Source organism: Equus caballus, chromosome 2 (assembly GCF_041296265.1).
Source record: "Equus caballus isolate H_3958 breed thoroughbred chromosome 2, TB-T2T, whole genome shotgun sequence".
Taxonomy (NCBI): Eukaryota; Metazoa; Chordata; class Mammalia; order Perissodactyla; family Equidae; genus Equus; species Equus caballus.
In genome coordinates this window covers 77,282,677-77,298,913 of record NC_091685.1, presented here as the reverse complement: position 1 = coordinate 77,298,913, position 16,237 = coordinate 77,282,677, and the positions used below count along the sequence as shown (strand labels likewise).

The following is a 16,237-nucleotide window of genomic DNA, read 5'->3' as shown; positions in this document are numbered from 1 at the left end:
TGGAGGGAAGAGCAGAGGGTAGGGCCATTTGCCTCATTAGGACGCGAGCCTCCTCCGAGCAGCCCTCCCCGGAGGTAGCCAGCCTCTGCGAGGCACGATCCCCCAAAACGGGAGCTTTGTTCAGCTCTGGAGCAGATGCCCTACATCCGAGTCCAGGCCTGGGACGCCACTGGCCTGGAGCCCCGGGCGTCGGCAAGCCCGTCTCCAACCCCTCGCCGAGCACTGGCGCGGGGCCAAGCTCACCCTCCTGCCCCAAGCTCCCTCCCGCCATGCCTCGGCAGCACGCAGGGAGGCTGCCCGCTGGGATAGGGCTTAAAATCCAAGGCGGGCGAAAAAGACCCGGTCTCGCTTCCCGAGGACGTTTTAGAGAACTGGACTCGCCCCGCCCTTTCCGGTCGATCCGCCCCAGCTTTCCCGGCCCCACGTGTGTTCGGGCTGGAGTGGTGTGGTGAGCTGCTGTGGCTGCTTTTGGTGAGGTTGCCGGGGTCTGGAGTGCGGCGGTCCCCAGGAGCCACGAGGACGTCACCATGGTGGGCCCCCTCCCGCTCCCTTGAACAGTTCGGTTCCCTGGAAGCTCCTGTCGAGCAGAGAGGGAGGGAGGGGGCGGCTTTGGAAAGCTGGGAGAAGGGAGGCTGCGAAGTGGTGATGCTCGGCGGTCCACGGGGTGTTGGGGGGCAGGGCGAGGCAGCCTGGAGGTGGGCCCCGGGCCAGCATCCGGACGGTGAAGTTCTGCTTCTGAGTTCTGAAGTGCGCACGGGGCACCCTGCCGCTTCTCGCCTTGAGCCTCATTTCTTCCCGGCCACTGCGCCTCGGCGGGCGGCGGGGGGAATGCACCCCTTTATGTTCTTGCTACTCACCAGTGCATGGGGGTGGGGCGGTGAGCGGCAAAACTCGGAAGAGCTCTCCTTGCACACACCGGTGCCCCCTCCTGCCGCCGGTGTAGACTCAGTCGCCTTTGTCTCGATGTCTGTTCACCGCCTCCAGTGACCCACTCAGGCCCCACATCCTACCTTTACGCCCCTATTCCCGCCACGGCACTGAAACAGTTTTGTTGTTTTTTTTAGTGGATGCGAAAGAGTGTTTGTATAACACGCAAGTATAAAGGTTAGCAGTATAAGGAACTCTCGTTTATCCATTATCCAGTTTAAGGAATAAAACATAACATAGCTCTTGAAAGCGTCTATGTTCCCCTCCTTGAACTTAGACCCTTCAGGAGGATCTCAGAGGTAGACGGTATCTAAATTTTGTATTTATAATTGTCTTGCATTTGTATATATTACCGCTTATGTTTGTGTTCCAAAACTGTGTTGTTTCTTTTTGCTTTTTCACTTACCTTTATGTTCTTGAGAATAATCCTTGAATAGGAACATGTTTTATAAATATTCATTTTTGAACTAGTTTTTAATAAAAACAACGTAAAGTTTGTAAGGTGATAAAAAGTTATGTACTCTGGTCACAATGTCTGTTCTCCTCTTTGTTGCTTTTTCTTTTTTCTCCTATTCGTTATATGGCTGTCATTTTTGTCTTTCGTGTCTCTCTACAGTCTTTTTGCTGTAGATTATATATGTTTGTAAATTCGGTCTTTTTGCTTATTTTGTGCTATTTCTAACCCTTTATAATATAATTTTCTTTCATAACTTTTCAGAGTGGAATGTTCAGACATTAATGTGATTGTGCCTGAGTGATTGGGGGATTGATTGACATTTGACTGTAGTTGTCCTTGACTATTAACACTTCACTTTTGTCAGGCTGTGTAGTAGGAGTATATTGCCCTGTCGTAAGAGTCCAAAAAGTGTCATATAGATCTGTTCTCATTGGCACATTTCTTGTCCTGTTGTTTTTCTGGCACATGAACAGAGGCTCTGTTGCATCCTCTCTTAAATTTAAACTCAGCTTGGCACTGGAGGTTTTCCGTATAGACTTTGACATCAGTTACTCTAAACTTCTTTCAGTAAGCTCACACAGTGGGCTATGGAGTCCCAGAGGACTGAGTTTGGCACTTGTCTTTGCTAAATTATGATCTTGATGAAATTACTTAACTCCTTTCAGTCTTAGTTGCCCAATCAGATTGTAATAACCATAGTGCCTACCTTATAGAATTGTTGTGAAAATTAAATGTAAACCACTTAGCCCAATTTCTGGTACTTAGTAAATGTTAGTTGTTGTAATCGGCTTTAGTAATAGTAGTAAATAGTAACAGCACAGCTTAAGTTGTCCACTTTTGTTACTTTGTTCATCTATTTTCTCTTAATGTGGATCTTTCTTGGAGTGTCCCACCTTCATATGTTTTTCTTACAGCAAAACTTAATTCAACTAACGCGAAGAATGTTTTCACACTAATCCATCCCACTCAACACTTCTTTATTCTCTATTTTAAAAAGTTTTTAGTGCTTTTAAGTTTGGTGTGTACTGTACTATGAGGCACTCATGGGTATGCACCTGTTTTGTATAAGCCTGTTATTACAGCATTTGTTTGCTTGTTTTTCCCACTAGCTATATTATAAACCATTAAAAAGTGTGCCATCATCCCTCCCTTGTCTTATCCTTACGTATTACTGTAGACATTAACTGTTACTGACAACTGCATATTCCTTAATGACAAGAATTATGTGCTGTTGGCTTCACACCCATAAATGTGAGCAATAACAACAAATCAGCTTGTTTTTTTTTTAGCGAATCTTGTTTTTAACAACAAATAGTGTTTTTTTCCAGCTGTACTGAGATATAATTGACTTAGAACTTTGTGTATAATGTGATGATTTGATATACATAACACATTCTGAAATTATCACTACAGTAAGCTTAATTAACAATCCCTCACCTCTCATAGTTACCATTTTTTTTCCTGTCGTCAGAGCTTTTAAGATTTACTCTTTTAGCAACCTTCAGGTATACGATATTGTTGTCTATAGTCATCGTGCTGTACATTAGATCCCCAGAACTTACTCATCTCATAACCGGAAGTTTGCACCCATTGACCCACCTTCACTCATTTCACTCATATCCCTGCCTCCCCCCCCAACCCCCCCCCCGCCCCCCGCAACCGCCAGTCTACTCTCTATTTCTATGAGTATGGTGTTTTTACATTCCACATGTAAATGAGAACATACAGTATTTGTCTTTTTCTGTCTGACTTACTTCACTTAGTATAATACTTTCAGGGTTCATCCATATTGTTGCAAATGGCAGGATTTCCTTTTTTCTTACGGCTGAATAATATTCTATTATGTATGTGTGTGTGTATATATATATACACACACAGATATATATGTGTACACATATGTATGCATATACCACATTTTGTTTATCTGTTCATCCATCAGTGAACACTTAGATTGTTTCCATGTCTTCTCTATTGTAGATAATGCTGCAGTAAACATGGAGGTGTGGATAGCTCTTCAAAATAGTGATTTCATTTCTTTCAGATCTATCTAAAGTGGAATTGTTGGTAATATGGCTTATATGGTAATTCTGTTTTTAATTTTTTGAGGAACTTCCATATTGTTTTCCCTAGTGGCTGCACCATTTCACATCCCCACCAACAGTGCACAAGGGTTCTCTTTTCTCTACATCCTCTCCAGCATTTGTTACCTCTTGTCTTTTTGATAATAGCCATTCTAACAGACGTGAGGTGATATTTCATTGTGGTTTTGATTAGCATTTCCCTGATTAGTGATGTTGAACGCTTTTGCATGTACCTGTGGGCCATTTGTATATCTTCTTTGGAAAAATGTCTATTCTTTGGAAAAATGTCTATTCAGGTCTTCTGCCTATTTTTTAATTGGATGATTATTATTATTGCTGTTGTATGAATTCCTTATATATTTTGGGTATTAACTCCTTATGAGATATATGGTTTGCAGATATTTTTTCTCATTCTTTAGGTTGCCTTTTCATTTTGTTGTTTCCTTTGCTGTGCAGAGCTTTTTAGTTTGATGTAGTCTCACTTATTTGTTTTCGCTTTTGGTTTTAGATTCAAAAAATCATTGCCAAGGTCAATGTCAAGGAGCTTTTTCCCATGGTTTTTTCCAAGAGTTTTATGATTTTGGCCTTATATTTAAATCTTAATCCATTTTGAGTTGATTTTTGCAAGTGATATAAGATAGGGGTCCAGTTTGATTCTTATGAATTGTTTGGCCATATATGCATGGGTTTATTTCTGGACTCACAGTTCTGTTCCATTGGTCTATGTGTCTTGTTTTTATGTCCGTAAGCTTAATAAATATTAAGATGATTACTTGCTAGTAAAAACTTGCTCCTGAAAGTTAGTAAAACTGCACAAGACATTAATGAAAATGTACCTAGTGTACCAACCTTTTTTGGAATAATATTACATGTATATGGTTTTAAAAAAATCAAATAGTAAAAAATAGTTGTCTATGAAAGGTGTATTAATTTCCTATTACTGCTGTGAAAAATTAATACAAATTTGATGGCTTAAAACAATACAGATTTAATCTCTTACATTTCTGGAGATCGGAATTCCAAAAATGAGTCTTACTGAGCTTAAATCAAGGTGTAGGCAGGGCTGACTTCCTTCGAGAGGTTCTAGTGAAAAATCTCTTTCCTTGCTTTTTCCAGTATCTAGAGGTTGCCTATGTTCCTGGGGTCTTGGCCCCTTCCTCCATGTCCAAAGCTGGCAGTGTAGCATCCTCAAATCTTCTAGAGAAGGCCACATCTACTTCTCTTGACAGTGATCCTCCTGCCTCCCTCTTATAAGGACCCTTTTGATTATATTAGGCCCAGGTGGATAATCCACGATAATCTCCCCATCTCAAGATCTTTGATCCCATCTGCAAAGTCCCTTTTGCCGTGTTTAGTGATATATTCACAGGTTGAGGGAATTAGGGCATGGACATCTTTTGGGAGGGAGGGCGTTATTCTGCCTATCACAAAAAGTAAATGTTCCTCCAATTCTGTTACCTAATGCCCCACTTTACCTCAGAAACAAGCACTGTTGTCAGTTTCTTAGATACCTGTTCAGATATTTTATATGTGTGTACCAGCATGTGTATATGTCTTCTAACCTCCGTTTTTATGTAAATAGCGTAATAAACACACTCCTGCCCCTTGCTTTCTTTGTCATACCGGATCTTAGAGATCAATCTGTGTAAGTAGATACAGAGCTGCCTCTTGCTTTTTACAGCTGATATCCCATTGTTTGCTTTTACTGTAATTTGTTTAACCAGGCGTCTGATGGACACATAAGCTGTGTCCATTCTTTTACTACCACAAGCACTGCTGCATTGATCATTCTTACAGTTTTTGTACATGTATAAATATGTCTGTAGACTAAATGAATAGAGGTAGCATTCCTTGGTCAAAAGATGTGTAATTTTTATCTTGATAAGAACTATCAAATTGCCCTCCAGAAGCTTGTCCCAATTTACGCTCCACTTATTTATGAGACTGCTACCTCACCTACACTCACTAATGCAGTGTTCGTAATTTCTGTAAATCTTTTCAGTTTTATACGTTAAAAATTCTGTCTTATTGAAGTTTTAATTTACATTTCTTTTAAAGTAGACCACACATTGTTTCAAAATTTTAAAAACATTTGTGTTTACTCTTTCTATGACAAATTTGTATTCCTTTTCCCATTTTTATTTGAGGTTGTTGGTCTTTTTCTTACTGATTTTATAACTGTCCATTATGTTATAGGTGCTCATTACATGTCTGTACTTCATCTGAGCTTAGCCCTCGGCCCGTTTCTTTTCTTACTCTTTTACTGAATGGAATCTTGTTATCTCTGGTGGCTTTAAACTACCACCTATAACCCTAAGTCATTGCAAATTTGTATCTTCTGGCCAGACCTTTTTTCTAAGTGCTGGACTCATATTCATTTACTTGCTTCACATCTCTACTTAACTGTCACCCAGGCATCTTAGACTAATATCTAAAAGTGAATTCTTGATGCCCCTGTCTCCATGCCATTCCTGTCTTACTAAATGGTACTTCTGAACATGTGGTTGCTTGTGTGGCAAACCTGATGGTCATACTTGATTCCTCCCTTTCCCTCACTCTCCGTATTCAAGTTGTGTCATTCTCTCTTCAAAATACATTTCAAACTTTGCCATTTCTCTTCATCTTCACTGTCACCACCCTTAGGCCACTCAGCTGTCATCTCTTAATGACTTCAATACTTCCGGTTGTCTTGCTCCTTCTTACGCTACCTCCTTCCAAACTATTCTTTATACTGCAGCTCAGGTTGTCCTTTTAAAAAACAAATAGGTCTCAAGGCACTTCCTCAGGGAGGCCTTTCCTGATTTCCCAAAGTTAGGTCCATTTATATATGGTCTCAGGACCCTGTGCTTCTGGCCATTTTCTGGTCAGCACTTATTAAATGATGTAGTTATTCATGAGCTAACTAGATTGCAAGCTCCGTGAGGGCAGGTCCATATCTGTTTTTGATCCTGGAGCTTCACTGCCTATCCTAGTACATGGTAGTATGTACTCAGTAAATTTTTTTTTAAATAACGCTAGTATAAGGTAGAGGTGTAAAGGGTGATAGCAGAGAATGTGGAAAAAAAGGTTAATTTTGACTAGATATTGGTGGCTGAGTTGAGAATAACATAAAAGAAGAAGTTGAACTTGATGTTAGATTTTTGCATGAACAGTAACATTAAAGTCTACATTAGAGAATTATTAAGATATTTTCTTAATGTTAAGGAGAGCATTGTTTATGAGCTATTTTAAAAATTACTTTTATGTGAGATATTTCACACTGGTTTAAAGAACATTTTTAATATTTTTAATTCATAGTAGCTCAATATCCAGTATACAGAGGGTACTCAGTAAATGTTCCCTTATGGCCACATCCTACTTTTATTTCTTTCAAACTATTATTTTCAAACTCATAGGGCATATTTGCAGCCTTCAAGGAGCCGCTGTTGAGGAGACAGAACACAAGTGTACAATTAAGTGACTGGTCTATGCAGTATGTTATTCGGTGCTAAGTGGTAAATGCTACCAAGAGAGAAAGGTTACTAAAATCTGAGATGGTTATTTGTGGATAGTTCAAGGAAGAGGTGAACTTGAATGTGAAATGGCCCTTGCAAATTGGGCTTTAGAAAGGCTTACGTGGGGAACCATTAAGTTCCTACTGGAAGCCCTAACTAATTGTCATTGACACTTGTCATGGCATCATATTTATCTGTTGAGCAAGGAAAATGTACTGGAGTGCATTAAGATTCTCTTAATTAGTGCATCTCATTTCCATCATGTTACTGATGTTAAGTGACTTAGTATATTGTATTCTATAATTTATTTTGGTGTTTAAGGTATGATACTGTAAGCTTTCTCAGTTGTAGGCATGGCTTTAGGCTTATATTTTTTTTTCCTAAGTGTTCGTATGCCTTCGTGTACCTTGAGTATATTAGGTAGGATGATCATTCTTCTAGGTTTCTAGTTACACTGGATAGTCTAAATGGCATTTCTGTCTCTAGTTGAGCCTAGATTCTATGATGACTTTGATGGTCTTTTAGGAAAAGTTTCTTTCTGTTATTTATAATTTTAACAAAAATAGTTGAAGTATATTACCCCTTAAATACCTCTTTCTATCACTGTTGTTTGAATAAACTGTTTATGTGTTTACTTCTGTTACTCTCAATTATGAATCCAAGAATAGTTTAGAATGAATTTTCTGAATAATCACTAAAGATTGTAGGAAAGAGATACTTTTTCTTGATGAAGATTAGCCCTGAGCTAACATCTGCTGCCAATCCTCCTCTTTTTGCTGAGGAAGATTGGCCTTGAGCTAACATCCATGCCCATCTTCCTCTACTTTATATGTGGGATGCCTGCCACACCATGGCTTGATAAGCGATGTGTAGGTCCGTGTCGGGGATCTGAACTGGTGAACCCCAGGCTGCCGAAGTGGAGTGCGCAGCCTCAACCACTGCTCCACCAGACCGGCCCCAAGAGGTACTTTTAATACTAGTTTTCTGACTGGAATATTCCTGTGGTGCCAGAAACTTTTCAGAGTAGGCATAATTATTCAAAACAGTATATTAGTTATACCTGTGAAAAGAAATGCTGTTTTTGCTGTATCTTTGAAAGTTAAATTTGGTGCTTTTTAAAACATAAAATATTAATCTAGGGGCCGGCCCTGTGGCATAGTGGTTAAGTTCAATGTGCTTTGCTTCAGCAGCCTGCGTTTGCAGGTTTGGATCCCGGATGCAGACCTACACCACTTGTCAGCCATGCTGTGCTGGCCACCCACATACAAGATAGAGGAAGATTGGCAATAGATGTTAGCTCGGGGTGAATCTTCCTCAACAACAATAACAACAAAAACGGGGGGCCAGCCCCGTGGCCTAGTGGTTAAGTTCGGCACACTCTGCTTCGGTGGCCCGGGTTCGGTTCTGGGCACGGACCTACACCACTTGTCGGCAGCCGTACTGTGACAGTGACCCACATACAAAATAGAGGAAGATTGGCACAGATATTAGTTCAGGGTGAATCTTCCTCAAGCAAAACAAAATAATAATAAAATAAAATATTAACCTTCCATAGAACATACACTTTAGATCCTCTCCACAGTTTTGTTATTTGTTTATATTCTATACCATTCATAAACCATCAAATGCTCTACAAAATAAATTTGGAGAACCCCTGACTGATAGGGATTAATTTCTTTTTGTTTAAGAGATATTTAGCTTGAATATACTGCTTAATAGATTACCATTTTATTGATAGGGTTTTACTTAAATTTTCCCCTATTGAAGCATTTTTTTATTGTAATAAATTGAAAAACATGAAAATGTTTTGAAATTTAGTGTTATTGTCCATATTTCTGTGCCTTCTTATATATTCATATCCTGCCTTGAGGCAACCTTTTCATGAATAAATTATTATAAGGAATTGTAAACTACAGTTGAGTCAGAGTACAAGTTTAGTTTCTTTGTACCTTCTTTGTACTGAGAGCTTCTAAAGCTGTGAGAACATTTTCGTACTCCAAGGGTATCAGACTATTTCTTGTTCTAAAGAAAATTTTTAAATCTTTAAAGGAAATTTTTTATAGACTTGGACGTATTGCTGAAACAGTGTTTCAGAGCTGTGTAACTTTAGTTAAGTTTTAGCGGCTTCAGAGAGCATCTTTTTTTCTTGAAATTTTTGTGACCTCATTTTTATAAAGCATTTTATTTGCTAGGATATATCGAATAAAGATATGTTTTCAAAGAGCACACCTTCGCTTTGTTTTTCCGTCTTGCATTGGCTGTCTCTTGCTGTGTAATAAGCTATCCCAAAACTTACTGGCATAAAGCAACAGCATTTATCATCTCAGTTGCTGGGGTCAGAGATCAGGCATGGCTTACCAGGATCCTCTGCCTCAAGGTTTCTCTCTCACAAGGTTGTAATCAAGTTATAACCCGAGGCTGTTCTTTCATCTCAAGGCACAACTGAGGACGATCCACTTCCCAGCTCACTCATGTGGTTCTTGGTAGGATTCAGCTCCTCATGGACTATTGGATTGAGGGCTCAGTTCTTCGGTAGCTGTTGGCTGGAGGCCTCCCTGTGTTATTGGCCTCTCCTTAGGGCAGTTCATTTCATTGTGACAACTAGTTTCCATGAGAGTGAGCCAGGTAAGAGAGCGTAGTGAGGCTGGAAGCCAGAGTCTTCTCATAACCTAATCTCAGGATTGATAACTCATCGCTTTTGCCAAATGCTGTTCATTACAAGTGAGTCACTAGGTCCACACTCAGGATTACACATGGGCATGAACATCAGGAGGTAAGGCTCATTGGCGGCCATCTTAGAGACAGCCTACCACAAGTTCTGAAGTGTGTTTGCTGGGTAAACTTCATGCACAAAAGTCCCTATCACACCTTCCTTTCTTCCCCTTGCCTCCACGTGTGCGGAGAGAAACACAAAAGAATGCACATACTGTTATATGATGGTTTCACTCTTTATTCCTTTATATCTGTAACCAACTTCCAGTGCTATTCTGGGTTTCAGACTTGAAGCTATCTTTTCTGGTCAGGTTTATCAAGAAGTGAGCAGTAAATATTTGTTGAAGGAATGAATACATGTGTGAGTGAAGAATTGGTGGTCATTTTAATTAATTCTGCCTGGGGAGTTTTACAAAGGAAATGGCTGAGGTGTGTGTTGAGCTGTGTCTTTGAGGTCCTTCCTTGAGAACAAGTAAGGAAAAGGATTTTGCAGGCAGGGGTAACAAGTACAGTCTCAAGAAGTTATAAAGTGGCAAGATGTGTTCTGGAAATGATGGGAAGTTCATTAAAATGGCATGAAGGATGTTTTGAAGAGTGAGAAGGAATGCTGGAGAAGTAGGTTGGGGGTAGATTGTTTTCCATTTAAGGATCTAGGACCCAAGAACTCTTTATAGCAGGGGAGAGGGACTTTACTAGTGTTGTACAAAAATAAGCTCTGTGACTTCTGTGAAAAAAGGACTAGCAGTAACAGCCTAATGACCATACCTATCATGACAGATCATGAGGCTGAGTTAAGGCAGTGACAGTAGTTTTGAAGGGAAGATTCTAGAAACACTTGACCTTTTTAAGGGTTAGATATGTTAGAGACTGCCAGCTGTTCTCTAATAGACTCTTTTTCTTCTATAGTAATGTATTATTTTCTGAGAATAAAGATTATATTCCCTACTCTCCCTTATATAACCCTCTGATTACATTTTGGTCAATGGGATGCAAGCAGATGATTACAACTTCCCAGATCTTGCTCTTAAAGGAATGGGGTTTGCCTTTTGATTTTCTTTTCTACTGTTACTGGCTGGAGTTTGGACCTGCTATTAAGGTATCTTGGACTATATGGAGATATAGGAGGTTATAGTCTAAGGATAGTAGATAACAAGATGGAAGGAGCCTGGATTCCTGAGGGCTTTGTGGATAGGTCAAGTAAGATAGAGAATTATGTAGGAATAAAAAAGTTACTGAAATGTCTAGTTTTCTTTCCTTTCTTTTGGACTGAATGTTTGTGTCCCCCTAAAATCCATATGTTGAAGTCTAGTCACCAATGTGGTGGTGTTTGCGAGTGGGGCTTTTGGCAAGTGATTAGGTCATGAGCGTGGGGACCTCATGAGTGGGATTAGGGCTCTTAGAAGAGGAAGCCAGAGAGCTGACCAGCCCTGTCTTTCCACCATGTGAGGACACCAGGAGAGGTCCGGCTGTCTGCAGTCTGGAAGAGGACCCTCGCCAGAACCCACCCACTCTGCTCTCGGACTTCTAGCCTCCAGAACTGTGAGAAATACATTTTTATTGTTTAAGCCACTCACTCTATGGCAATTTGTTATATTAGCCCAAGCTAACTAAGACAAGGATGTCTGATCACCAGAATTATCCTACATATCAAGACATCTCTAGGCAAGGCAGTTCTAGAGTTAATTATGAGGATCAAAGACACTGAGGCTCTCCAAGTTTCAGTGGCTAACTTTTGTCCTTGTATTTTTCCCTTTGAGCTCAGAGATGGTTGTGACAGCTTCAAGCATCAAGACATCAACATTCGCAGAAAAAATAAGAGCAGGAATGTTATTTCTGAGAGCCCCTAGCAGACTTCCCATTATGTCCCTTGGTTAGAATTACGTTGACCAGTCACTAACACGGGCAATGACATTACTATGATTGGTTTTGACCAGTCGAGACTCACCCCTCCTTTGGGGCTGAGTCGGGGTACAGCCCCACATCACGCACTTGGTTATTAGGAGAGTGAGTAAGATTGGAGTTCTGTTGGGAAGGAGGAGGCAGTGAGTGGTTGTTGGGTAGACAGTAAGAGGGCCTGCTGCTTACCCACTCTGGCGGTATCTCCCATGTGGGATCAGTTGAGAGGCAGAGCAGGGAGGCAGACATTAATAATCAATAGAGTACATGAGCCATTTGCAAATAACCAAGGCCTTCTGGTATCTATACATGTGATTATTTAATGTTACAAAGATCCTTTGTGTCTTTTATCTCCCTAGATCCCCACAACAATCCTGTGAGATTGGCAGCACAGATATTAGGGTCCTCCGAAGCATCCAGCATCCAGAGGCTGAGATGCCAATGGCTGTATCCAGTGGGGAGGAAAACTGGGGCTGAGAGTGGTTAGTAACTTGCTGTTGATCCCAGAGCTGCTAAATGTTCAAGAAAAGGTTAGAACTCAGTTCTCTCTGACTCCATGCTATGCTATGCTGATTTCAAAAGTCAAGATTTTTTTTTGGGTGGAGGTCAAAGGGTATAGGAAGTAAAGGACAAACATCATTTATAATTGGGTTGGGAAGATGATACTGGTTGGGGCTGTGAACCATACCTGGAACTTTATATTCTTCCTCATGTAAGATAGGATTTTGGAATGTAAGTGCCAGAGAGTGATATTATTAGAAAAACAACTTGAATCTATGTTTTTTTCTTCTTTTTGCCTTTTGACTTCCTTCACCCATTTCTTCCACCCTCCATGCCCTGCCTCTGACAACCACTAATCTGTTCTCTGTATTTATGAGCTTTTTTTTTTTTCAAAGATTCCACATGTAAGAGACATCATACAGTATTTCTCTTTCTCTGACTGACTTCATTTAGCATAATGCCCTCAAGGTCCATCCATGTTGTTGCAAATGACAAGATCTCATTCTTTTTTGTGGCTAAATAATATTCCATTTCTGTTTGTATTTCTGTGTATGTGTGTGTGTGTATGTGTGTTTCTTTATCCATTCATCCATCAGTGGACACTTAGGTTGTTTCCATATCTTGGCTATTGTAAATAATACTGCAGTGAACATGGGGGTGCATGTATCTTTTCGAGTTAGTGCTTTGTTTTCTTGGATAAATACCTAAAAGTGGAATTGCTGGATATATCGTAGTTCTATTTTTAATTTTTTGAGGAACCTCCATACTGTTTTCAATTGTAGTTGCACCAATTTACATTCCCACCAACAGTGCCCAAGAGTTCCCTTTTCTTCACATCCTTGCCAAAACTTATTTCTTTATTTTTATAATAACCATTCTAACAGGTGTGAGGTGATATCTCATTGTGGTTTTGATGTGCATTTTCCTGATGATCAAGGATGTTGAGCATCTTTTCTTATACTTGTTGGCCATCTGTATTTCTTCTTTGGAAAAATTTCCATTCAGATGTTCTGCCCATTTTTGAATTGGATTGTTTATTTTTTGCTGTTGAGTTTGAATTCTTTATATGTTTTGTGTACTAGCCACTTATCAGATTTATGATTCACAAATATTTTCTCCCATTCAATTGGTTGCCTTTTCATTTTGTTGATGGTTTCCATTGCTGTGCAGGAGCTTTTTAGTTTGATGTAGTCCCGCTTATTTATTTTTGCTTTTGCTTTGGTGTCAGATTAAAAAAATCATCACCAAGACCTATGTCAAAGAGCTTACTATCTCTCTTTTCTTCTAGGAGTTTTAGGAGTTCACGTCTTATATTCAAGTGTAATCCATTTTGCGTTAACTTTTGTATATGGTGTAAGATAGTGGTCAAGTTTCATTCTTTTTTTTTTTTTCCCCCAGGAAGATTAGCCCTGAGCTAACATCTGCCAATCTTCCTCTTTTTTCTGAGGAAGACTGGCCCTGAGCTAATATCCATGCCCATCTTCCTCTACTTTATACGTGGGACGCCTGCCACAGCATGACTTGCCACGCAGTGCTATGTCTGCACCCGGGATCCAAACAGCAGAACCCCGGGCAGCTGAAGTGGAATGTGTGCACCTAACCACTGCACCACCGGGCTGGCCCCAAGTTTCATTCTTTTGCATTTGGCTGTCCAGTTTTCCTAACACCATTTATTGAAGAGACTGTCCTTTCCCCGTTGTATGTTCTTGGCTCCTTTGTCATAAATTAATTGACGGTACATGCATGGATTTATTTCTGGGCTGTCTATTTTGTTCCACTGATATATGTGTCTGTTTTTATGCCATTAACATGCTGTTTTAATTACTATAGCTTTGTAATATAGTTTGAAATCAGGCAGTATGATGCCTCCAGCTTTGTTGTTCTTTCTCAAGATTGCTTTGCCTATTCGGGGTCTTTTGTGGTTCCATACAAATTTTAGGATTATTCTGCTTCTATGAAAAATCTCATTGGAATTTTGATAGGGATTGCATGGAATCTGGAGATTGTCTTGGGTAGTATGGACATTTTAACAATATTGATTCTTCCAATCCTTGAGCATGTAATCTCTTTCCATTTATTTGTGTCTTCAATTTCTTTCATTAATGTCTTGTGGTTTTCAATATACAAGTCTGTCATCTCCTTCGTTAGATTTATTCCTAGGCATTTTATTCTTTTTTGATGCAATTGTAAATGGGATTTTTTTAAAATTTCTCTTTCTGGTAGTTTGTCATTAGTGCATAGAAATGCAACAGACTTTTGTGTATTGATTTTCTAACCTGCGACTTTACTACATTTGTTTTTTGGTGGGGTCTTTAGGGTTTTTGCATATTATATCAAGTCATCTCCAAATGGTGGCAGTTTTACTTCTTCCTTTCCATTTTGGATGCCTTTATTTCTTTTTCTTCACTAATTGCTGACTAGGACTTCTAATACTATGTTCAATAAAAGTGGGGAGAGTGAGCGTCTTTGTCTTGTTCATGTTCTTAGAGGAGAGGCTTGCAGCTTTACACTGTTGAGTATGATGTTAGCTCTGGGCTTCTCATATATGGCCTTTATTATATTGAGGTACGTCCCCTCTGTACCCACTTTGTTGGGTGTTTTTTTCATAAATAGATGTTGAATTTTGTCATGCTTTTTCTGCGTCTATTGAGATGATCATATGATTTTTATCCTTCTTTTTTTTTTTTTTTTTTTGAGGAAGATTAGCCCTGAACTAACTACTGCCAGTCCTCCTCTTTTTGCTGAGGAAGCCTGGCCCTGAGCTAACATTGTGCCCATCTTCCTCTACTTTATATGTGGGATGCCTACCACAGCATGGCGTGCCAAGCAGTGCCATGTCCGCACCCAGGATTGGAACCGGTGAACCCTGGGCCGCCGAGAAGCAGAACATGTGAACTTAACCGCCGCGCCACTGGGCCGGCCCCTATCCTTCATTTTGTTAATGTTGTGTGTCATGTTGATTGATTTGCAAATGTTGAACCATCATTGCATCCTTGGAGTAAATCCTACTTGATCATGGTATATGATCCTTTTAATGTATTGTTGAATTCCATTTGCTAATATTTTGTGGAGGATTTTTGCATGTGTGTTCATCGGGGATATTGGCCTATAATTTTCTTTTCTTGTGGCATCCTTGTCTGGTTTTAGTCTCAGGGTAATGCTAGCTTCATAAAATGAATTTGGAAGAGTTCCCTCCTCTTATATTTTTTGTAAGAGTTTGAGAAGGATTGGTATTAATTCTTGGAACGTTTGGTAGAATTCACCAGTGAACTCTTCTAGTCCTGGACTTTTCTTTGTTGGGAGGTTTTTGATTACTGAGACAATCTCCTTACTAGTAATTGGTCTGCTCAGATTTTCTGTTTCATCCTGATTCAGTCTTGGTAGGTTGAATGTTTCTAGAAATTTGTCCGTTTCTCATAGGTTGACTAATTTGTTGGTGTATAATTGCTCATAGTAGTCTCTTATGATCCTTTGTATTTCTGTGGGATCGTTTATAACAATATATTGCTGTCTTCAAAGTTTCTTTCAAAGGAATCATTTTTGACAGAATTCACTTATGTATCTGACTATGTGTGTCATATTTTTTCCTACATTTTAGCCTAAAGCACCAAAGGGAAAAAGTGTGGGACGGGAAAAAAAAGTCATCCATCCATACAGTAGAAAAGCAGCTCAAATTACAAGAGAGGCTCACAAACAAGAGAAAAAGGAAAAGTAAGTATCTTTTCATTATTTGTATTATGCATTGGTGTAAAGCCCATTTATACATTTATCCTTCATCAATATTCCCTTCCTTTTATTTTAACAAGTATTTGTTAAGTGTGTTCTATGCACTGAAGGTAAAATGATGAACAAGGATTCAGCTCTTAATAGAGGTTACCTAAAACAGATACATAAATTTAGATAGGTTGTGATGAGTACAATGAAGAAAAACTAAAAAAGTTTATGGGATGGAGAGTAAGGGAGAGGTTCTGTTTTACATAGGATGGTTATGGAAGACTTCTCTGAAGAAGCTACATTTGAGCAGACTGCTAAAAGATGTGAGGGAGTGAGCTATGCAGATATATATTGGGCATATAGGTTAAAGTGCCTATTAGACATATAAAAGGAGGTATAGAATGGACAGTTGGATATGTGGGGTCTAGTGTTCAGTGAGTAGCTTAGGGATGTAG

General features: G+C 39.6%; 1 protein-coding gene across 8 annotated transcripts in view; it reads left to right on the top strand.

Annotated features, from left to right (window-relative positions):
• Positions 1 to 279: 279 nt before the first annotated feature.
• The window catches only part of TMA16 (translation machinery associated 16 homolog), a 58,875-nt gene continuing 42,917 nt past the window's right edge, over positions 280 to 16,237 (top strand). For 4 of the 8 annotated variants that reach the window (XR_011436704.1, XR_289907.4, XM_023636356.2 and 1 more), the window contains exons 1-2: positions 280 to 530; positions 15,667 to 15,779. Coding sequence is in view for 4 of the 8 variants with exons in the window: in XM_023636356.2 (XP_023492124.1) it covers positions 528 to 530; positions 15,667 to 15,779 (116 nt within the window). In the remaining 4 variants the exon portion in view is untranslated. The remainder of the gene's footprint in view (positions 531 to 15,666; positions 15,780 to 16,237) is intronic. The other 4 variants (XR_011436706.1, XR_011436705.1, XM_070261426.1 and 1 more) reach the window with 1 other exon arrangement.